Source organism: Phalaenopsis equestris, unplaced genomic scaffold, assembly GCF_001263595.1.
Source record: "Phalaenopsis equestris unplaced genomic scaffold, ASM126359v1 Scaffold000609, whole genome shotgun sequence".
In the NCBI taxonomy this organism is placed as follows: domain Eukaryota; kingdom Viridiplantae; phylum Streptophyta; class Magnoliopsida; order Asparagales; family Orchidaceae; genus Phalaenopsis; species Phalaenopsis equestris.
Genome location: NW_018165049.1, coordinates 891,792 through 917,292, shown reverse-complemented (window position 1 = coordinate 917,292; position 25,501 = coordinate 891,792). Strand labels below are relative to the sequence as shown.

The 25,501-nt window shown below is 34.9% G+C and overlaps 1 protein-coding gene across 1 annotated transcript in view; it reads right to left on the bottom strand.

Moving 5' to 3' along the window:
• The window catches only part of LOC110029879 (phosphatidylserine decarboxylase proenzyme 3-like), a 127,154-nt gene that overhangs the window by 1,140 nt on the left and 100,513 nt on the right, over positions 1 to 25,501 (bottom strand). Inside the window, exons 14-20 of the mRNA XM_020732364.1 lie at positions 15,491 to 15,538; positions 4,980 to 5,126; positions 2,078 to 2,173; positions 1,922 to 1,996; positions 1,738 to 1,830; positions 704 to 790; positions 557 to 607 (exon numbers count right to left, since the gene is read on the bottom strand). Of these exons, the coding sequence (XP_020588023.1) occupies positions 557 to 607; positions 704 to 790; positions 1,738 to 1,830; positions 1,922 to 1,996; positions 2,078 to 2,173; positions 4,980 to 5,126; positions 15,491 to 15,538 (597 nt within the window). The remainder of the gene's footprint in view (positions 1 to 556; positions 608 to 703; positions 791 to 1,737; positions 1,831 to 1,921; positions 1,997 to 2,077; positions 2,174 to 4,979; positions 5,127 to 15,490; positions 15,539 to 25,501) is intronic.

Genomic DNA, 25,501 nt, shown 5'->3' with positions numbered 1-25,501 from the left:
TCCGGGAACAAAGGAGTTAACTTGGACCAAATTTAAAAAACTTTTCAGTCCCGTAATTAATTATGGTGAAATTCTCTCATATTTTTATTTCATTTATTTTATAAGATTAAGTTATCCTCTTCTGAATTCTAGTTTTAAATTTGAATGTTTTATTAAGATTTTATATGAATTTGGATTGGATTTATATTAGACTTTCAAATTTTGGACTATTGTAAGACTATTTTTGTAAAACATAAATCAAAGGTTTGCATTCATGATTATTAACTACTGATATCTAGTAAACAAAATTATTGGTGAGCCTAATTTAGCATTCTACAAATCCAAAGGATCGCTTCAAATTACGTAAAAGAGGTTTTTACATGCCTTCGTCTTGATGGAATCTTATGCACTGAATTATATTGCAATATACAAAGCATCTAACGCAATTTGGGCTCAGAATTCAAGCATTAGTATTTAGAAAAGCTGCAATGAAGCCATCAATATACCTGTACCAAGAAGATTACAATTTGTAGAAAATAAAATCCACCACACTTGCATTTAGATCTGAAAAGCATACCTTTTCAAACATGCATATTACAGTGCTTCCTCCAAATGAGAAGTATCCAAACTGACAAAAAGACATGGAATTTGGTTTAGTACTAAATAAAGAACTCAAAATCATTAGTTCACAGCTAAGAAAGCATGAGAGCGTAAAAAAAAATACCTCATCTCCTTTGCGGACATAATCATCCTTTCTCTTTAGGAAAGTGATGCTTCCTACCATTGTAGCTCCAATCGCAATAAATGCTACCTATGGCCAAAACCAAATTCTAGAAACTTTCAAAACTGGAAATGGAATCACCACAATTTTATTAGGTAATGTCGAACACTTATTTAGTTAATTCGAGCACTACTAGTTCATTATACCACAATGTTAGAAAAAATGTGGACTAGTTTGGGTTTAGGGCTTTAAATTCATGGCATATGGTGCTAAAATATTGAGTTTTAAAAAGCTTTTTTAGAACCTTTGGGTGAAAGGGAGGTTTTCTATATATAAAGCGAGCCAGGAATAAGAAAAAAATTTATCCCCACTCCCCAAGCCTCATCAAGATTCAAGCAAGGTATACACCGTCCGACCGTATGCTCCCGCCTCGATTAATTCTAAGTTTCGGGCCAGATCATGATATCATTTTATTACATCATTTGGAACTATTGCTATTAATATAACACCTCCTATGATTGTATATCGCATAAGTTTTTGCTCAACTAATCTTAGGCACTATATCTTCTAAATATTTTTACTTAATTCAACAAATGCCCCACTAGTAAGAATTATGTCATCAATGAAAATCATATGCCAATGCACCTCATTTTGCTCATCTTTTGTAAGCATGTCAGTAACAAATTCAACAAGAATATTAACTTAATGTAGACCTTTGATATAAATAGACTTAATGTTGTTATATAATCTAACATAAGACAATAAAGCAATGATGGAAAATCTGTGTATGTCACGGGATTAAAATATGGAAAACAAACTAATTTAACATATCTACAATTCATAACAAGGCAATTCAATGAAATTCAAACTTAAATAAATCACACGTAACAATAGGACAATTTGTAATTAAGAAATACTAAATATTTGAAATGTGAAAATTTTCAGGTTTTTTGCGCTAGGAAATATTGCTAGAAAGAGGTATAACTATTCATCGTAAAAAAGATGCATGGAAAGTTAATGAACCAGAAACAGCCAACCTTTCCAAATTTAGATGTCGAAATGACAGAAACAACTCGTTTATTTTCAGTGAACACGTTGCAGTATTTACTGTTCACTGCAATAGGATTCACCTGGCAATGCAGAAATAACAAGAAAAACAAAAATAACATTCAAGAATTTGGAAAGGGTATTCATTTTCAATTAGATGCAAATAGAATATACCGTATACAAAGATCCTGGAATTTCCACCAAAGACTCAATAACTCCAGAAACTGGAACATGGAAACGATGGTAATCCTTTGACCATACAGCAGAAGATAAGTTCAAAATGATGGCTTACAATCGAACATCAAGAAAGCGAATTAAATAAGACAAAACCTGTGGAGCAAGTCTAAATATCACCAATGAACCTTCAATAAAGTTATCAGAGCTTAATTCAGCGCCTAAGAGTCCTTGAACTGAAAATTTGCGACCCTGGCAAATGAAACAAAAGCTAGAAGTTAAGAGGCCGTTTGGAATCACTTTAGTTTTTGTTTTGTTTTTTTTTTTATGTTTTGATTTGAAACAGAAAATGTCAGACATAACTGATTAAGATACAAGTGTTTTAGAAAACACTTAAACAACAACAACAACAACAAAGCCTTAATCCCACTACGTGGGGTCGCTACGTTACTTGAATCTTTTTTCTCCATTGCGTCCTATTTAGTGTCATATTTTCATTTAGTTTTTGAGATCACTTAAAACCCCTCAAAATTGCTTTAAGTGTTTTAAAAATCATGTTAATTTGTTTTCAGAAATAAAAGGTAGAAACATTAAAAAAATATACTACAACAACAAATAAAACCTTAACTTCCAGCTAAGGTATATACTAAACAAATCTATTTTAAAAAGAAACCAGAAAACCAAAAAAATAAAAATAAAATAAAAATTGATCCAAAACAAGCCCCAAATGATTATTATAATACATATCTGCATGGTGGATTGAAGTTGAAGGGCACAGCAAGTCTCCTTGAGGTATATCTTTACACAAGTGAAGATCATATTTAAAAAAGAAGAAGAAGATGCAGCCATACAATGGAATCTGCTTGAACATCATGTGCAAGCATATGCGAGTGAACATGCAGAATTAATGGCGCAAAGACAAGGTCACAAAATAATTATAAAAAAGTATACATTGATGTACCACTAAATGAACCAACGTAATGAACATTCATTATTAACATCAACTCCTCAATAAAAAAATTACTATCATCAGAAAAAATATAATTTACTAGCCTATCTCACGAAAAAAAATTTACCCCATCATTACAGAGTGTCCAAACCATGTCATGTGTCTCGATAAAGTTAGAGAGCATCCTAACCGTATCATACATTAACATTGGAAGAAAAAATTACATATCACACATGCTTTTTAGTGTCAAACATGTGTCGAGGCATGTCAATGGCATTTACATGTCTAGCACCAACACAAAAGGAATTCCTGAAGTCTACTATAATAATAATAACAAGAAGAGTAGCTTGCCTAAAAATAATTCAAATAAGAAAAAGATTGAATGGGTCCCCAGAATATTTAGGGATGGATGAATGCAACATTTTAGTCTTCGACTATCTAATGTGTCATATTTACTTGACTCCTTAAATCTGATTCAAAATAATTGAACAACAAGACTTTGAATTATATTTAAGTATTCAAAGAACTACTTGAATACATTTATTGTCTGAGATTAATATGAACCCATACAAATAATCCAGAGCCATTTTTTCCCTAATTCAAACTTCTTCCATGAAGGTAGGCATTATTGTGACTAGCAATAAGTATGTGCAGTCTTTCTCAAGTCAGTGGTGCATAGTATAAAATAAGCAAACACTTCAAATATCATGGACCAATGAGAAATGTGCTTCAATTGTGTTTTGAGATTGCAGCCTCAAATCCCTAATTAATCATCCCGAAGCACATATAAAAGGAGGAATGCCTTAGGTTATAAAAGCTTCCTTGATAAAAGTTACGTGAAACCAAAGTGAAAAATAAAAATTTCAAAAATCACATGAAATATTTTAATATCGTAATGTTGGAAATATTTTAAGATGACTTGAGTCTGAATGGCTAGCCAATGAACATTGGCATATTATGAGCTTGATAAAAGAATACACAATGAAAGCTGTTTGAGGGTATTATCTTGGCCAAATTAACTTCAACTCACTTCTTTGACTGGACAGTAAGTTAAACTTATCCACATGGAAAACTAACTTATAATTTAAAAATGAGATGAGACCAATCACACATGAAACATTTGTTCTAAAAAACAACATAACAATCTCTCTCATGTCAAATGATGACAAACCAAACAAAAATTCAATGATATAAATAGAATACTATTTGATATGCAAACAATTCATGCACATGCCTTTTTATATGTATAAGGGAAAGGCTTAGGACAATATCTCAATAATTCATTAGCCTATATTGCTATTCATTATCCCCCTAAGATAGAGCATATATTTATGTCAATAATTTTGCAAGAGATAATTTGCTTGTGCCAACTCAATTTAATGCTCATACACATAAATATTTATCACATTATGACACTTAGTACAAACAAATTTGCTCAAAACCACTGATAATAAATTTAACACACAATCATAGTTTCTAAAAGTACCCATTCATACCACTTTGTATCATGACAATAAAATATCTTTTTTAAATCATATTTGTAGAAGAAATGCATATTTAATTGTAATTGAATTTCTAATTAAGAATGAATATCAACAAATATTTTTGTTAAAAATGAGGACAAACTCTCACCAAACACAACTAATCTGCAATTATGAAATAATAAACAATATCATTCAACGATCATGATAATGATGAAATGTTCAAATTTAATTGTTTTGAGCCATCATAAAATTTATTGAGCCATAATGAGCAAAAATATGATATTAAAAGAGTTTTTTTTAACTAACATGTAGGAAATTATGTCAATTGAGATATGTATTGACTTTTAGGCGTAGAATCATAAGATAGTAATTTCTTAAAATGCCTCTTAAGAATATTGTTTTAAAAAGACAAAACAAGAGTTGAAAAAAAAATGAGATAAAAAAGAATGTCCAAGATCAAATCTCAAACTTTCAAAAAATAACTTAAGCTAGCGAAACAAATACATAAGATAATTTATCATTAGTTTATTTTTTTCATATAAACAGTTCCCCTGATAAAATTTTCATGAAAGAACATATAATCTTTAATCAATAGTAAAACCAGCAAAAACAAATCTAGCATCACCTTAATCCAGAGTCTTAAGCTGTCTACTACTGATTTAAATGCCATGAGACGGCAGTCAGCTGCACAAACGGCAATGTCATCATTTTCCTCATAAGCAATCGGTCTTGCTCCAGGCTTTAGCTCTCTTATAAAGAATTCATTAAATGTCTGTAAAGAAAAAGAAACATTAAATCTTAGAAGGAAAAACGAATATAAAAACATGCTGTTCTTCAGGAATGAAAAATGATTTATCAAATACGCAGATATTTTGCCATCATGGAGGCTAAGATAATGAGCTTGAATAGCAAAGACAAGAAGAATTCCCAAGATATGCGGCTTTCCAGATAAGATTACTACCGCTCTCCAAAACATGGGATGGGTGTGTTGGGCAAGAACAATGACATTATGAGTTTTGATGTTGCCCTAATTATCTTATTTTAAGATTTCTATATCCCATGCCTATGAGAATAGGATGTTTGCATATGGATTACCTTGGTAGGGTTTAGCCTATTTTTGCAAGCTATTTTGATTCAAATCTTTAATTGAATTTACAGATTTAATACATTTTACAGTCCCCTGCCTCAAAATTCCTGTATTGGCTTATGCCAATGTTAACACAAACAATGATGCTGGGGTTAATACAAACAATAATAGAGAAACAAATAATTTTACTGAGAAAAGTAATAGGCAGCTAAAACTAACACGTGCAAAAAGGAAATGGCAACAAACAAAACACACAAACTACGACTAGGGTGTCCCTACGGTGGTGGTGGTGGCTGTTGGGGATCTAGAAAGGTGGCGGCAAGGTGGGGAGGTGGAGCAAGTGGCCAATACAGAAGGTAGGCAGTGGATATTTGCCGTCCGGGACGAAAGCAAGCAGATAGGGGCTGGAAAGCGGAGAAACAGTGATCAGAAGCGATTCTGGGTAGCTAGAACAGAAGCTAGGCTGCTGATAGGGGGTTTCCGGTGTCTGGGATGGTGGATATGTGGCAGGGAGGCAGGGCAGTAGGCCCGGGATAGCAGATAGGTGGCAGGGAAGTGGTATGGGAGGGCTGAAAATGCAACAAAACAGTCAGCAACTGCTGTTCAGAGCAGCGAAAGCGAGCGGGAGTGACGGCGGCTGCTGCGAGGAATGTGTGGGACTGCGGGACAGCAAAAAAATGGCTTTCATGGGGCTGTGGCAGCTAAAAGGATAGCTGGACAGCATGGAAACGCAAGAAGAATAGAGAAAGGACTGTTGTTGGGGTAGCTACAGTATAAAAGCATGTGTGGTAGCGAAGCGGGAGGGATGCAGAGTTGGGGAAGGATAAACACCACCTCGGGAGCAAATACAGTCAAAGCACCACTCGACCCTTAGAGGAGAATCATCGCCTCAGAATGAGATACAACCGGAGCAAAACTTGCTTGGATACAATCCAGGACGGGAAATCAGAGGACGCCTACAACTGTCATGATAGATATACAAAAAAAAGTAACCCTAGACTCGTACAAAAATAAATATAAAATAAGAGAATAACTAGGAGTGGCTCACGAAGACCGACGGACTCCTCAGAAGATAAAAAACCTAGATCAGTTCGGCTTAGGCAAAGCAAAGGGGTCACTGCTTATGCGGGAATCTCCCGGGGCAGGGGTGCGAAGTTTATGGCTCCTTGTAGTATGAATTAGGGTATACGTATTGGTTATACATGTTCTCCACTCTGAGCTAGTGTCTCCTCGAGCAAAGTCGGCTTGGATATTCTGTTCAGTGAACCCTTGATGGTTGATTCTAGGGTTGAACTCTGTCAGTAAATTGTGGCAGTCATCCGGTGATGTTGTTTCTCCACTTTTGAAGCTAGGGTCTGAACATCTTGCATGTAAAGAACTTGGACGTACTGGTAATGCATTTCTCGTTTCATCTTAAGACTAAATAGTAATTTTACTCTTCACCTCTCGTTGTCCAAGAAACATCAAGTTCGCCCACCATTGAGATACCCTGTTCCTTAACTTCCAGGCGACTAGTTTCACCATTCCATCTAGTGGGACATCTTGGCACTCAAAGACACATTCAGCCACTTGATGAACTCATTCCGATCAATGTGAAAATCAAAATACGGCAAATCAACATTTACTTCAACATCTTAGCTTCTCTAATATTTTATGCGAACTCTTCAAGATAGAGACTTAGGTCTTCAATTTGCTCATTCTCTAGACATCTATAATTTCTTAGATAACTCTTATTTTTATTTATGAAGAGCACATTAGATACGATATTTGCTTTGAACTAAAGACGAGGTTTATGTTTTAATAATAAAGGAAAATAAATATCAAATCAAAAATCGAAACCCAAAATTAAAATAAAAAAAAATCAAATTCCTTAAAATTTCATCAAAACTCTTAAATAAAATCAAAATTAAAATTAAATAGAAACAAATTCACCAAAATTTCGATTAAAAAAATCAAAATTAACAAATAAAAAGAAAATGAGAATGAGAATTTGATTAAATTATCAAAATATCAAAATCTTTTCAAAACAAAGATAAAATTTAATAGAATCACAAAATAATAAGAATTTGGAAAATAATGAAAATAAAACTTTAATTAAAATCAATTCAATAAGAATAAAATTTAATTCAAATTCTATTCAAAAAAATAAAAATTAAAAAAAAATGATCAATCATTAATTTCACACAGTAGTTCATTCATGAAATTCAATAAATAATAATAATAATAATAATATTCAAAAGAAATAATAAAATAAAACTCTCTCAAACTTATTATCATACACTCTTCATCTCCAAAGCCACTCAAACCCACCAACCACTCAAAATCCACTTTTTAAATATTTCAAACTCACCTACACCTACTTCTCATCACGATCATTCAAAATAACTAGCCAAATCACCCTCAATTTCAAACTAATTCTATTTTCAAAATAAAATCAATTCCACCCAAATTCCCACTCCCGCACACCCTTCAACCCATTAAACAATCCCACACCAAAGCCACCAAATTTATGCTCTCCCATTGGCCAATTGATCGCCCAAAATCAGCCTTGAGACCACTTGCCATCCACTTGCCAATCCTAGCCAAATATACTTCTATCCAAGCCAAAATTCATGTTTCAAGCCAAGTCATTCAATGACCAATTTGAAGCCTATGTCCAAATTATCTTGGCTCAATCTCAAGCCACTCAATCTTTGAGCCTAAACCAAGCCCAAGGGAGCCAAATCTCAAGCCAATTGCAACCCAAGTCCATGTTATGCCAAGCCAAATCCAAGCCAACCAAGAACTACCTCCTGTTAACCAATAATTGGCCCAACTGACAAAACCAAGTGGTAACACCCTATTGGCCACCTTCTCCAGCTAAATTAAACCTTAACTGCCTGTTGAGCTAACTTAAACTAGCCCAACAACCTCTAATCCTCCCTTAGAAGCTAACCGAACCTCAAAGTCCAAATGGAGCTTCCTCATTGGTGGCACCAAAAGTTGACCAAACACATGCCGAAAGCGCATTGACCAGTTATTTTGACCTTGCCGCATCAACAACCCACCAATAAAGTCTTGAGCCAACCTGAGCCCTCATACCTATAAATACCCCCTCGGTTTGAGGCATTGACAGATCTTAGAATCCCTAACAAAGCTCTATCAGATTTAAGCCTGAACCCCAGACTAATCCATAGCTTATTTCCCCTTTCATTTCCAAGTCTAATCCGCCATTATTTAGTCATGGTTCCACCCAACCCGAACGAAGACAAGTTTAATTGCCACCAACCAATTCTTCGAATTTGCCCCACCAAAAGCTTCAAATACCATCCAAACCCAATCCACCATTGAATTGTCATTGTCCTGAGCCCTTTATACCATAGTTCGGCCAAATAGTGGGAGTCTCCAATCATGAACACTCAAGGAGTTTGAAGCAATCTAATCGGAGCTTAAAGATCGTTCATTGGACTCATACAACCTTTCCATAGCCATTCAACCAAGGCAAACCACAAACGATTGAGGAAATTTCAAAATTCTTAGAACTTCAAGTGAAATTAACAAAGATTAACTGAAATGGGAAAAATTTTTAAAAATTAAAAAATCTACCATAGTGGTTAATTTGAACATTTGGAAACCTTAAAATTTGTAGAATCTGATTGAAGCTAATCAATAAAATAAAAACAATAAAAATTCAGTGAAATTCATAATTAAGAAAGCAAAGAAAATCATATTTGTAATTTTCTAAAATTACAAATATACCCTTATCCATTTTTAGACCTTCAATTTGAACATTTGAACATTAAAATTTGTAAAAAAAAACTGTATCTCAAATGATTAATATTTAATCAAATAGTAAAATTTTTGTTAGTTTTAAAATTTTAAAAGTTAGGAGCCACATCTGTAATTTCTCAAAATTACAAATATACTTTTCTTTCCTGTAAAACCACCAAAATAAACTTTCCAAACTTGAAATCTTGAAACAAAATTTGAAATCATTAATAAAAAGTCAAGCATCAATTAAATAATAAAATTCATGCATTTAAAATTGAAAATGGGCATATTTGTAACCGTTTCAAATATTATAAATATACTCTCTTCACTGTTAAACATAACAAATGGAATATTCGAAATTAAAAGTCTTGACCAATTGATTTGAATAACTCACTAACAAAAAATTAAACATATAAAAATTACTTTCACTTTGAAATGAAGTGATTTAAGTAGAAATGACAAATTTACAAATACACGCTTGCATAACAAAACACTCATAACTTTTTCAAGAAAGCTTCAAATTGAATAAAACTTTCACCAATAATCAAATGAATAGAGAGTAATCAAAATATACAAAAATATTTTTCCATTAAATAATTTTTAATATTTTTTAAATAATAAACTCATTAATAAATATAGTAATTCATAGAAATTCAAAATGAACATAAAATAACTTTAATATTAGAAGTTCTTTAGAATCACAATCTAAGCATCTTTATAAAATTTCAGAGAACATTTGGATTTATTATGAATTATTAACCAAAAATACTCTATAATTTTAATTAATTCTAACAGATCAATAAAAATTTAAAAAATCAATCAAATTGTATAGAAAGCTGTTAAACTCAATAACCTCCAAAAATAATTAAAAGTTAATTTGAACACATTCAAATCAAAATATACAAAACTCTAAAAATCATAAAAAAAGAAACCAATTTATATTATAAAATTTCAAAAAATAAAATTAATTTTTCCAATAATTTGTATATCTGATTTTAAGAGATCTATAATCACTTTTCTAAACGGTTTATTGTATCTTATGAGCAATAATAATTGTTAAACATTTTTATATGCCTCATAAGCATAAGGCATTTAACTAAAATAATAATATAAATTCAAATAAAAGTCATAAAATTCTTTAAAATCCAGAAATCATAAAAATTCAAAGTAAACCTTTCTCTTGGTTAAAATTTGAAAAAAAAAATAAAATTAGCAATTTGAATAACAACACCTAGTTTGAATTCCCCCACATTTGTGTACTCACTACCTTTAAACGATCTTAGGATACTAACCCTAATTTTAAAATTAAGTTGAGGTGAGATTATTGTATTTTGTTGTGCTCTTTGTGTTGTGCTTGTTTAATTTGCTCGTTTGAAATATTTGTTTAGGGCTGATTTTTGTTGTTAGACTGAATGTCTAGGACGAGTAAACAACTCTTCTTTATGTTCTGTGGAATTTTCTTTACAAACTATTTGTTGACTTTGTTTTGCAGAGTTGCTATAGTAAGTTTAAAATGTGTTAACTCAGTTTGTTTTTCTGTGGTTTCTTTTCTTTTCTAGAGTTAAGGTGTCTCATAGTTGGTTAACTGTTGGCATCCAAACTATCCAAGGAAAGTTAAACATGAAACAAGGAATAAACATCAACTAAACCAACAACGATATTCAAATGACACAGTTGACCAACAATTCTGACGAAGGACTTAGGTTGGTTACCCTGTTGTTGTCTTGTCTTTTTTCTTCTATTTATTTGTGTTTGTGCTCAATAGATCTACCAAAATTTTAGGTCGTTGTCTTTATGTTTGTTTTATGCTTGGATAACTGGTAGGCTTATTAAGAACTAAATTTTCTACCCCAAAATAAACAATTTCAGCATAAATTTACAAAATTAATAAACTCACAACCAAAATCAAAACAAAACAAAACATTATCTTCACACCTTAGAACATCATGCATTTAAAACAACAACAAAACTATAACTAAATTTATTAATTTTATCATTTTGTCTTCAGGCACTCACTCATTGCATGAAAATAGATGATGTATCCTTTGAGGACCCCCGCTTATAGAGTGAGTCTGTTTCTGCATACCAATTGACCCTATGAACAAATCTTTTGAGAATTCATCATGAAGGGCATGCATAATTATACCTTGTTTTATTCACTTGATACTAAGAGCTAACAAAAATAATAAAATAGTTGAGTGTATTGAGCTATAAAATCTTAAATTTGAAATTACAAAAATAAATTTGCATTAATCCTAAAATATTGTAAAAAAAGTCAATATTTGAATTCATCATGAAGGGCCTCTACTTAAAGGACACAACGCCCACTTTGAGAAAAGCTGATTGGCTCACACAGCCTAGACCGAAACGGTTCTAGCCTCCTTCATCTCCTACAGTCATGAAATCCCACCCTAAGTATCTCACGCTTTCCCGCAATCATGAAATCCCGCCCCAAGGACACTTGATTTCCTGAAATCCTGTCCCGGGGACTTCGGCGTTTGTGACTTGCATCCAAACGCTCGCGTCACCCAGGCTCCCATGTCAGTCTTCCAAAGTTAAGGGGAGCTTCGAACACATCTGTCAAAATTTTCAGCTTCTCGTGATATGGTGTCGAGTCAGCCATGTTTAAGATGGTGAAGCTACAGTAGTTTTTCGGTGAGTCACTTCTACAATCACTGTTATTCCAAAACACGTCCTGATATAATAAGTATCAATTATTTTTTGGCACGACCTGAGAAAGCGCTACATGCAGTCATAAAATTCCACAATATAACTCTCAAGCCATTAAATCTATAATTTGTCTCCTCCGCTCCTTGTACTCGGCAAGACATATACGATAAACAAAATCGTTAAAGGAACTAACTCTGGACTGAAATCTGTGGCAAACTAGACCACACTGAAGCATAGCCACTCATGAGAGGCACTTCTTCTCTAAAAGGACCTAGATCCCACTATAGGATGTTCTTTCCCCCAAAGATCCTAAGGCTATTTCCAACATTGTGGTTCATACATCCTATCTAATCAATTGTCACTGGGCACAATATTGAACTGATTTTAATACTTAAATGACTCTGTATAGTATTCCAGAAGTGGAGCAAACGAGTCTTATCTCTGATATGTTGGACCTCTCTCAATAATGACAACTCAGGAAGTATACCATATATGTATTCCAGAAGTGGAGCAAATGAGTTTTAGCTCTGACATGTTGGACCTCTCTCAGTAATGACAACTCAGAAAGTATACTATATATGTATTCCAAAAGTGGCGCAAATGAGTCTTATCTCTGATATGTTGGACCTCTCTCAGTAATGACAAATCAAGAAGTATACTATATATATGGAAAGTCTGAAATTCTCTTATATGGGATTCTCATGTTTCAATTGTCATTTCCTCGGATTTAAGACTATCTTGGACCACCAATGCTAGTCTTGTTACTCTCTCATGCGCTCGGGTTGAATCCCTACTTTTCTTCATCAGTTGAAATTTGGCACTCTTTTGTATCCTTACCTTTTTCAGTGTCTATCGTGTCATTATCCATTTCTTCAAAAGCTTCCTGCTCAGTGAAATAAACCATATCCTTGTTTGGGCAATCTGTTGCACTATACCTAAAACCTTGGACACACTTTCTGGCTGGGACAAATTTAGGAACGCCAGTTGGCTTCATCTGATCTCCACTCATAATCAGTTTCTCCTCGGGCAAGGACTTCGATGTTCCCTATAGCAAGCTCTTGCTGCTCGACTCTAACTGTAAGATGTAACGATCATCTAGTGATATTGTCCAGTTATGAAACTAGGGTATGAACATCTAATCGGTAATGAATATGGAGGTAATGGTGCCGCATCTCCTGTTTAATTTTGGACCAGAAAGTGATTTTGTCTTTTTTCTCATGCTAACGTAAACGCTGCAAATTTTCTCACTAAAATAACTCTTCTTTAACTTATTGGAGACTAGTTTCATCATTTTATATGGATGGATGTCGTGGTACATAAAGGTACACTACTATTCAGAGTCACTCAATGAACTCGTTTGGATTCATGGCCATCAAAATATGACAAATCTACATATGCTTCAAATCTTGGACTCTGATAGTAATTCATACCAAATCCTCCGGGTAGTAATTCTTCATCTATGAAATTTGTTCGGTAGAAGGGATTTAATGCATTCTTTGGATCTAACAATTCATCGTTGTGGTTACGAGTGACCCTTCCGGATTACCTTCTCTCAAAGGTGGAAAGCCACTGATGAAGCACATCCTCTATAGAATGTACCCGGACATCTCTTTGTAAATTTATCATAAACGGCATTGTGGCATTTCCTCCCGAATAGGTCTCCGAAATTGTCTCATCGGTGTCGTGGTTGACATTTGGGTTTGGGTAGGTGGAAGAGAGTGTTTAGGTATGATGTAGGGTGGGAAAAAAAATTTTTGAGTGGCCGATTTGAAAAATCAGCAAAGGAAAGGATTTTTGGGTGGAGTTGGGGTTGGGTGTTAGTGGAAACAAAAAAAATTCTAGAATAAGACTAAGATTAAGCTAGCTCCAATACCAAATTATATCAGAGAATATCAAAACAATGATAAGGAAACAAATATTAATACTACAAAAACTAATAGACGGTTACAACTAACACCGCAAAAAAGGAAAATAACAGACACGAGACTTGATGCACAACTAGGGCGGATATAGGGAGGTGGTGGTGAGTACTAAAGACTTAGAAAAGTGGTGGCTAGATGGTAGGTGGGCTGGCAATATAGGAACAGCAGTCAGAGGTGGTCCATAGAAGCTGAAATAGTTGTGAGGAGGATTCTGGCAGCTATCACAGCAGTAGTACGGTGGGAAGAATGCTTTTGGGCGGCTGGCAGCAAGGATGCGGTAAGAGGGATGGTTCCAGGTGGCTGGGGCAGCGACAGGAGTTTCGGAGGAATCATTCTGGGTGGCTGGCAGCGAGGAGGGGGAAGGTGGATGATTCTAAGCGGCTGGAACAGCATCAAGGATGCAGGAGGAAGGATTCAGGGTGACTGGCAGCAAGGAGAGGGTGGTTGGGAGAGGAGGAACTGCAGGAAAACCGTCGGGATGTGGCTTTCGAGGCGGCTGCAGCTACGAGGAATGTGTGGCAGCGAAGCGGGAGGGATGTGGAGGAGTTGGGGAAGGATAAACACCATCTTGAGAGCGAGATACAACAAGAAAACCACTCAACCATTGGAGGAGAATCACCACCTAAGAACGAGGTATAGTCAGAGCATCACTCACTCTCATATAAAGCCCTAAAAGGTAAAATGGAAGAGGTCAAGGTTGTCCTGACAGAAATACAAGCAAGACCTAAAAGCCTAAACAAAGGAAACACATATATAAGCCCTAGATAATTAGAATTCGGACACTCTGTGTCAATCCCTCGTGGAAGAGCTTGTTGGCTCTCCCAAGGCAGGAACTGCTCGGTCCACTCATTCTGAAATGTGGAAGATCCCCCGCGCTCGTGAATCCCACATCCAAATGCTCGTTCCTGCATCATTTCTCTGCTCCCGAATTCATGATGTCTTGCACCTAGGCTACCGTGTCACTGTCGTAACTGAAAGTGGAATCTCAATTTGAACTGGGGTTGTAATTCTTGAAGTGATTGCAGCAAAGCACTACTTGATATTTCATCTGGGCTTCCAGCTCAAATGACAAAGTTTAATTGGATTGATATAAAGGTATTGTATGCGGCAAAGAAAATGCAGATTTCCTTCCAAGAGCGAAAGTCCAGCAGGGAGAGAGAATACCAGCTGCAGGATCCATTGATTACAGAGAAAAAGTCCTCCACCATTTGTATTTTGTGAAAGGATCCTGGAATCAAGAAGATCTAACTACTACGCAATCAACCTACTAATTTTCAGAAATATTCAAGATTTCCACAACACGAATATGTGTTCTATTAATCAATGCAAGCACTACATGAGATGATGACCTCGTGACTCCATTCATTTTCGCTTTTCTAGAAATATCGGTCTTATGGGTAAAAAAGACTTTTATATTTTTGACAGAGAAGAAAATATTCTTTAACGGGAGAACAAATTGAATTTTATCATCAAAAAATATCAAATGATAATAGCATGTTACTATATATTTATTATATATCAAGACATTAAAATTATAAGTGGGAAGAAGAGAAGGCACAAGTCTTCACATGCGCCTATTAAATCCATCCTCATACCAGATTGAATGTAATTAAATATACTACAACACCAACTAACCCGTATGTACTTTCAAGTCCCTTCATGGTAAAAGAAAATTATAAAAGAAAATAGTTTTTGTTGGACAAGAACCTTGAAAGAGTCGATGTGATTCTTGATCTCATCAATATTAATTTGATCCTGCTAGAAAGAAATAAATATAAGGAATTAATTTAGCAGCAAATAAGCTTGAGAAGAGTCCAACAAAATCTAATTCCTCCATAAAGGCATCAATGAAATTGAATGTAAAACAAAACGATCCAGGCAAGTGTTTATTATTAAGATGGACTTCATTGAAAGTAGTGTGAAGTAAATTAGTTCAAATTTTCTGTTAAGTATGCATCTCTGAAATTTGAAGGTGGCTTAAAAAAGTTTTGAGAGAAATAGAGAGGGACAAAGTCCAATCAAAATGCACCATCATAACAATACCACCAAATTTGGAAAATTCAACCAACTAGGCATTTATCAACTTATAATTATTTCCAGTATATACAAAGAGAGAAACAGATAGTATTGGAAAAACTTCAAAAAGTGCAAACTAAGAAGTTCAGAATTTTCAAGCAAATATTAGAAACTTACAATCAACCATCAAAGGTATTTATCAACTTATAATTGGAAATTAGCTCTGTATGCCTCCTTTCTTTGCTTCCTGAACTAGATAAGAAATTTGGCAAAAACTAGACATACTAACATAAAAAAGCCGTTCAAGTCTCTATCAGCAAATATCTTAGTTATTCAATAATCAACTTTAATCTAAATAACTAAATGTCATTAGTTGAATCTAGCCATTCATTTAAAAAAGGAAACTAACCATTCAATTGTAAAGCTCTTGGATATTCCTGAACAATAAAATAGTTTGAAGAATTATTTTAAATTTAAGCCAATAATTAATCACAACCACAAGTACAACTTCAGATTAAAAAAAATTATAACAATAAAAGAAATAGTTGTACAAGTATTAATGAGCATTTGTGTTATTTTTACTAAACCTTTTAAGTTAACTGAAATACAAAAATGAACTATTAACCACACCTCTTAAAGACAATATTTAAATACGAGATTTGCACTAAATACAACAACAACAACAAAGCCTTAATCCCACTACGTGGGGTCGGCTACATGAATCATTTTTCTCCATTGTGTCCTATTTAGTGTCATATTTTCATTTAGTTCTAGTAAATTAAGATCATTTTTTATACAATAAGCCCAAGTCTTCCTAAGTCTACCTCTCCTTTTCTTAACACAAGTTGAATCTAAAGCATCAACTCTCCTAATCAGATCATCAGATGATCGATGTTTAATGTGACCAAACCATCTAAGATGACTTTCTCTAACTTTGTCCATCACAAGAGCTACACCAACCCTATCACGGATATATTCATTTCGCATTTTGTCTCTAAGTGTAAAGCCACTCATCCACCTAATCATTCTCATCTCTGCACCACTTAACTTATTATTATGCTTCTCTTTTAAAGGCCAACCTTCAGCGCCATAGAGCATTGCATGTCTCACCACCATCTTATAAAATTTTTCTTTCAGTCTAAGTGGTACTTTTCTATCACACAAAAGGCCCGAAGCATTCCTCCACTTCAACCAACCAACTTGAATTCTACTATTAACATCTCATCTATATCACCATCGCTTTGAACAACGGACCCAAGATATCTAAATCGTTCACACATTTTAATAATTTGATCACCAAAAATCACACTTCTGTCACTAGAGCTACTACAACTAAAATTACATTCTATGTATTCAGTTTTAGTTCTACTTAAATGAAGGCCTTTAGAATCTAATGTAGACCTCCATATTTCAAGTATTTCCTGGGCTTTTTCTCTCGTTTTAACCACGAGAAGGATATCATCAGCAAAAAGCATACACCAAGGTACTTCCTCCTGTAGATGTCCAGCAAAACCATCCATAAAGCAAAAAAGATATGGGTTTAAAGCCAATCCTAGATGTAATCCAACAGAAATAGGAAAATATTTGGTCAATCCCCCTTTAGTTTGAACACAAGTACCAGCTCTAGTATACATATCTTTAATGACTTAAATATAAGTTATATCAACACATTTCTTCTCAAGAACTCTCCAAAGGATATCTCTTGGAACCTTATCGTAAGCTTTTTCTAAATCAACAAAAATCAATTGTAGATTCTCCTTATTATCTCTGAACTTCTCCATCAAACCTCTCAATAAATGTATAGCTTCCATAGTAGACCTGCCCGACATAAATCCAAATTGATTATGAGAAATCTTTGTAATACATCTTAACCTATGTTCAATTACCCTCTCCCATAACTTTAAAGTATGAAACATCAACTTAATTCCTCTATAATTTGCACAATCTTGTGCATCCCCTTTATTCTTAAAAATGGGGACCAAAATACTCTTCCTCCACTCCTCGGGCATCTTTTTAGTTTTTAAAGTAATATTGAAGAGTTTAGTAAGTCAAGAAACTCCCAAATCTCCTAAATAGTTCTTATAAAATTCATTTTTTGTAATAAATTCAGCAATCATTAGTTCAGTAAAATCATACTGCAATTACTTATTATTAATTTGATTACGACATATTAAAAAAGCCAAATGAAGGTTCGCTTCGTGTGGATTCATTATGGAAGTATAAAAAAACTGCACAAAAAATTAAGTTGAATTATAAATAAGCTTTATCAAGCCATTAAACTGAAAGAATAATAACAAAGAAATGAGCCAACAACAATCGTTGTTATTGTTGTTGATGCTGATTATGATCACATCTATATTCTTGTCCGCAACTGTAAAGTACCTCAAAATGAGCCCACATAAGCAAATTAAATCCCAAAATAATCTCCAAATAATTTTGTGGCCAATATAATCCCAAATTGTCACATTTCTTCATTTTGTCTCTTGATCATATATAACTGATCCAAAATGATACGTCCGATAGAAATTGTGATATAAAATTAACCCTAATTAAGGGTCTGTTTGGGGAAGTTGCAGCTTATCAAAAAACTTGCGCAGTAGTTGCCACAGAAAACTGCTGCGCAGAAGCTGACTGACTGTTTGTTTTCTGCAGTTTGAAAACAGCTGTACGGCAGCTATTTCTAGACAAATGATCATTCTGCCCGTATAGTAATGTTGTTTGTAACAGAACTGTCATAGTCATATATTTAATATTTCTGAGCAAAAATTCACTTAAGAACAGTACAAAAATCCAGATAAACACCTCCCTTAATAATGAGTATCAAAATTACTAAAAAAAAACTATTAAAATTACATTTAATAATATAGTAATATTAATTTTAAAATGCAGACGGCGTAAGTCATGAGCTACGCCGTCATCCAGAGATGTTATATATTCTCGATCACTGTTGGCAATTGAATCTGCCGAACTGTCTTCCCACTAGAAAAAGTCACACTTCTCCATGATTCTCCACGAGCACCTGTAGCGCTGCCTCCCGTAGCCATGCTTCTGAAGTCACGTAAACAGAGAATTCTGAAGCCCGCAGTGGCAAAGCAATCGTCTAGAGGTCCCTGAAACCCTAGAACTCATCTTTCCTGAATACTACAAAAGACATATCATTGGTCATAACATAAGTTGAAATTGCTAAAAGAAGTAATTATTTACAGTTTTTTGTCTGTGTGAGATCTCAAAAAACTCAGTATACCAACCAAAGATTCTGTCACTACGAATTTGTCAGTACAAAAATACAGGAGATCATGTAAAAAAAGTGCTTTTGGTTGTTTTTAACCCAAGTAAAACCAAACTCGTGTCTGTCACATATGCATATCACAAAAAATGTTATCATAAAGATCCTTATAAACCATATCGTCGAAAAGAAGAGAGGAAATTGGTTGTCTTTATTAAAATTTCACATGTGACACCAACCAAAACCGACTAACATAAAATCCAGAAGAACCCATAAGGTCGATCGTCTAATCATTAACCTCTCAAATCCACCAAAAGAAAAACAAGTAAAATACAAATGGAAAAAAATACACATACAAACAGCGTAACAAGTTCAAGCAATCAATATAAAATGTAAAGTATAAATGATTTTAAATAAAAGAAATATAGTACAGTTAGTATTGAATAAAGAAATACTCCAATCACCCTCCTGCTAACGCATCCATAATTTGTTCCCTCAATTCTGTTATCTCACAAACACGTTCCCCAACTTTAGTACAGATGGTGGAAGCATCATTCTCAAACTGTCATAAAGAATGTCCAAGACGGTACTCAAATGTCTCGGCAGGTACATACCATAATCTTCATCTGTCTTACGAAAGTTGATGTCGTTGTGGGAAAGATGCCGCAGAATATAATTGTGGAGAATCATCGTGGCAATCATAATCTGCACATGTTTGGGAAACGGGCAAAGATGACATATCGCGGAGTATAACTCATTTCTTCTTCCAAAAACCAAAAGTTCTCTCAATGACACCACATAAGAACGAATGTCTTTTATTAAATTTTTTTTTGCCTCGTGTAACATTGCTTGCTCGCTCGCTCAAAGTCTGATATGTGATGTCTCGTATCAGGAAAAGGCTTGAGAAACCCTCGTTGCAACGGATATTCAGTATCAACCAAGTAGTATTTAACTAATATGAATTTCATAATTAATATTGAGAAAAAAATTAATTACAAAATTAGTTGAATATCAAGAATACATGCAGGAGGATATGGAAAGTAGTAAGTGACATTCTACATCACAACTTTGAAAATTCTATTGTCATGTGCACTGTCCTCCCAACTGGTAATAACAAAAGTGAAACACATGTTGAAGTCGCAAACGACCATAACATTTTGCGTCAGGCTCCCACAAATGCCTATGAATGTAATCTTCTCATTAATTGGAACATGTGCATCAACATGTATTCCAATAATTGCTCCAATATAATCCAGTAAAATAACATTGAGTTTAATATAAAGGTTCTTTTCAAATTTGAATATAATGAATTTGAGACATTACCTTAAAAAATGACATGTATCATGCATCGCGTGAAATCTCTATAAGGGTCCGTTCGAACGTAGGATCAGTGGGTTTTATGAATTGTGAAAAAAAACGCACAAGTACCTTCAACCACACTGAGAAGTATCTGAAAATAATTTCAGAGAAGTGTTGAAATCGCTTCATTGCTCCTCGCATTGATTCATTATGGGATAATATGTAGAAGGTTATCAACACCTCTCGCGAAGTCATTCCAGAAGAGTCATGAAGTTCATAGTTTCTATGTACTTCCTCTAACAGATCGTTGAATATCGTCTGTCATACGGAACATATTGCTAAATCTCATTGGGTGGCCCGCAAACAACTCCCGAACCTATTTGTCCCCAACATATGAAGATGTCATATAAGGGGAGCGATCGATGTACGAGTTATAATTTTCGTAGGCAGCTGCAATTCTCCTTCTTTCTCTGGTTGCATCCATGTAGATTAGTAGCATACTAGCTAACACAGAAACATCAATAAATTAACCAAAATCATATAAGGTTACGAACAAAACAATAAACATATAAGCAACACAGAATAATCCAAATCCCAAGCAGTTGAAATATACAAAGCAAAACGAAAAACAATAAACAAAAATAAATGTTCCAAGCGATTGTAAATAAAAAAAAAAAACTTAAAGGTTCATGCGATCATAAAAATGTCATAGTTATGCCACCCTACAGTTATCTTGCATCTTAACAAAAAAGTCTCTACGGGTCAAATCTTCAAGCAACTCTATCGCAAACAAGTACAGTGGTTCATCCTCAGAAAGTTTCCTAGTTGCATTCAGAATTTGCTGGTCAATAGAATTTGCTTGAGGTGTGTGGGGTTCAGCGCTGCAAGAAGACACTGGCTGTGATGTCTGGCTTCTAAGGAAAGCAACCCAAACTTTATTTTTATTCTCAACCCACTGAAGCTTAGAACGAGAAGTAGACTCAAGTTCATGGAGGTAAGGGTTGAGGACTTCGGTTGAATCACCTAATCAATCGGCTCCCAAGTCCTCGGGGTGCTACCAAACCTTGTATCACTAGGGGCACATGCATAATTGCCCACAGCAACAACATCCCCAAACATTCGATCAAATTTCTCCTCCAATTCAGAACAAAATCCAAAAATTTTAAATTTCTTTACAACGGACACCACCTACAAATTCATAGCATACACTTCAATTTAAAAATAAAATGAAATTGACCAAAGTAAGGGACATGTCAAAAATGCTTACCACAAGTCTTTCTGCCCACCACTCCTCGAGAGCTCAATGGTTCGATTCATCGGATCTCACCCCAAGCTCGTTGATCCTCATTTCAATTACTTCCAAATTTTCTAATCCTTCTTGAGTTGATCCTACGTGTTCTTCAATTTCATCATGTCGTACTTTGTCTGTACTTTCCTTTAAGTTTTTGATAATATTTTGTCATCCTTGTTGAAATAGCTAGTGGGTCTATTTGTCATATCATGCATAACTAATAGAAAAATGACTGTTAAAATGAGTTCGGACGGATTAGAAAGTCAAATTTACAACAAAAGAAAAGAAAAGATGCAACCCCTAAGCAAGCATTGAAGAGGCTTCAACCTGGGCAAGACGCAAAAGACAAATACATGTATTTGTTGGTTCACTAGCGTAAAAAAACACATCAGATTCAATCATGTGAAACTCCATTTGTTTCATTCCTTCATATTTGATTCTATACCCCAAAAAAAAAAAAGAAAGTTTACCCCACTTTATGTGGATAACAAAACACGATTTTCAATGAAACCACCCCTAGGCTGCTTCAAAATTCAACATCATTGAATCCATCTCCTTGAAACAAATGTCACAAAATATTATTTTTATTTCTTTGTCCCACATTATAGGTATACCAACTTCTTTGATCTTAACCATTGTATTACTATGATGAAAAAAATAAAGTTATGTAAATAAGAATGCAACAATATATGCACATGCAACAATCAACCACCTCAACCCACAGCCACCACACCACCCAAGGCACACACACACAACACAATTCAGAGCACTAGATAACAGCACAATTCAGGCCCAGCACACACGCATATGACTCAGCATACACACGCTCCAGACCCAACACACCAGCAGCAACCCAATAGAAACTCACACATCAACACACTGGACAAGCACACAGCCCACCACAAACCAACACACATTCACTGAACAACAACAACCTAGCTATGTATTCACCACCCAACCCACAACCATCACACCACCCTAACCCATAGCTCAAATTATAGAAAATATGCTCTAAATTCACACAGACACCTGAGGCACGGACACCAACCCAAAGCTGCACCCACAGCCACAAACCCAACCCACAGTCACCACCGCAACCCACGGCCGCCACACAACCCACTGTCACCATCACAACCCAGTGCCTCCACCACAACCAAAGCCAACAACAACACAAACACAACCCCAAGCCACACCAGCCATTCCAACTTTTGAGCTCAATTAACACACCAAAAAGTAGGTAACATATTATGCATATAGAAGAGAGTAGCACCCCTGCTACAGCCACTATAAAGCACAGCCCACAAGCCATAGTCAGCACCTCAACCAATAACCACCACCGGAACTAACAGCCACCACACAACCACGGCATAACCTAGAGCCAACACACAACCACAGAACCCCACAACAAAAGCTAGAGCCAGCACACAACCACAGAACCCTGCCACAACCCACAAGTAATACCTCCACACAAGCACAACAAGCACCTCAACCGACAACCACCACCCCAACCCACAGCCACAACACAACCACAGAATTCACAGCACAAGCTATAGCCCCTAAACAAACACAGAACCACACTCCAACCCACAAGTACCACCACCACAAAACCACAACCAGCATTCCAAACCATAACTACCATTCCAACCCACAGTCACCACACAACCACAGAACCCACAGCACAAGTTTGAGCCATCACACAACCACAAAACTTTCACTAATGCAAAAATTAAATCATATTGTTGGAATGCTTCTTTTATATTTTTCTCATTAAAAAAAAAGATGAGAGCAAAAAAACTCAAAAGTTCTAGCATGAAAGCACTTACATGTTTAATATAAATAAGTAAATTATTGTCACACAACAGAAGCTTCTGACCTCTCTAAACCTTGTTGATCAATCTTTCTCAACTTATAAAACTAAGAAAACATATTATTATGGAAAATAACAGAAGCATTATTCCACAGTGCTGTCATGATTGTGATTAACAAGCTAAAATAATCATTCACAGTAACTTGTGATGCTCTATTACCCATTATCATCTCTTCCGATGGTTAATCATCAAAGAAGATAAATATAGAAGATCTAGACAACACAGAAGAAAAGACAACAATGACTAAGGACAAGGAATGTGCTTTCATTTCAGTCTCATGTTAGTTAACATCCACACAAAACAATCGAGTCAAAACGAACCAACAAAACAGAAGATCTTTAACAAAAATCCAAACAACTGAAGAAAACCCAACAACTCAACAAATCCAACACATAGAATCGCACATCCAGATACAACAAAAGAAAAATGGCTCAAGCGAAAAAAAATCAACGTTCTCACCTTTCGATCACGAGAGAGGGGGAGGGAGAAGTCGACTGCGAGAAGGGGGCGGTAACTTGTGCCCACATAATAAGAAAAGTGGGCCGTGGAGTCAAACCCGCGGCCCATGTTCTGTAAAATTGATCCCAAATTCACCACAGCAACGAAAACGCAACAAACAAAAAAGAAACGGGTGTGGCTTGGTGTCGCACCAACAGAAAAAAATCGCCCCCAAATGGGGTTCAAGTCTCTCAATTGTACAAAATTGATCCCAAATTAGTCCCTGGGAACCATTTCGGATCAATTTTGAATAATTGATTGAGTAAATTAGTGATATGTGATACCTAGGAATTATCTTGGATTTTAACCCCAATGAAACAATTTGAATATGGAAATAATAGAAAGATAAAATCTAGTATGTTGGTATCTTTAATCAGTTCAAATTTTAATGGATCGCCACAGCTAGTTGATAATAATGAATTGGTAAGTTGGATTACAAAAAAGATATAGTTATTGCTAATGCACTTTCTTCCATTTTGAATTGACATTAATAGATTAGTTGACAATCATATGATTTTTAAATCAAAACCAAATATTTGTCAAATTGATGAGGCAAGTGTGAGAATGGATATCTCTACTTTCAAATCCATCTATGATACATCTTACGTGCTGCCTTCACTCACCCTTAATACTGTTTCAACTTTATATTAGTCCATGAATGCCATCTCCAATCTTTATGTTGTCACAAATTATAAGAATCATTATGGTATATATACGGTAAGAGGTAAAGCACACAATCAAGTAGAACCTGAAGCAGAAAAGGTTTTGCTAACTAAACAATCATTTGGTGGCTTATATAGACATTGGGCTAAAATTCTATGCTATTATTAAAACTATAAAAGCATTCTCTCACCCAGTTCTTAGAGAAGCCAAAATTATCAAAAACTATGTTAGAAGGTTCTGATACGCAGTGTTAGAAATACTAACAATCCACACAAAAAGAGTGAACTGTTCAGAAAAATAACCCCTCTTTCTCAACTAGTCCCTCAACTTCTCTGTCCACTCAATTCTCATATTCTATAGCAGCTAGCTGTGGCATTATTGTTAACCCAAATGGAACATCTATCCAAGTAACACTTCATTGATCCTGTCTTTGTTTTTATTTTTTTGTTAATTTTTTTGCCTTCTCTTACTCAGAAATACTTCATGAAGATGGAAACTTTGAATGTTAGATGTTAAACTTCAAAGAAAAAAAGATTTGAACAACTTAATATTATCTCCCGGCAAGGCTAGGTTGATCATGCTTTCTTCCTTTTTTCTTAAATCCATTCAAGGTGATATATTTAATAATTAAAAAATCATCAATGCTAATGGACAGGTGTTGACCTCAATTTTCGTGAGGCCTAGTATTTCTCGTAGGAGTTGTGTTCTAGCCTTAGGGGTCTTCCTGCGACTATCTTAGAACCTTAGAAGTGGTGCCGGCCTCGTTTTAGTTCGACCTATTTCCGTCCTCTTTTGGGGTTTCGCGTGTGCGGTATCGACTTCTAACACTTAGAGGGGTGAAACAGACATGAGGAACC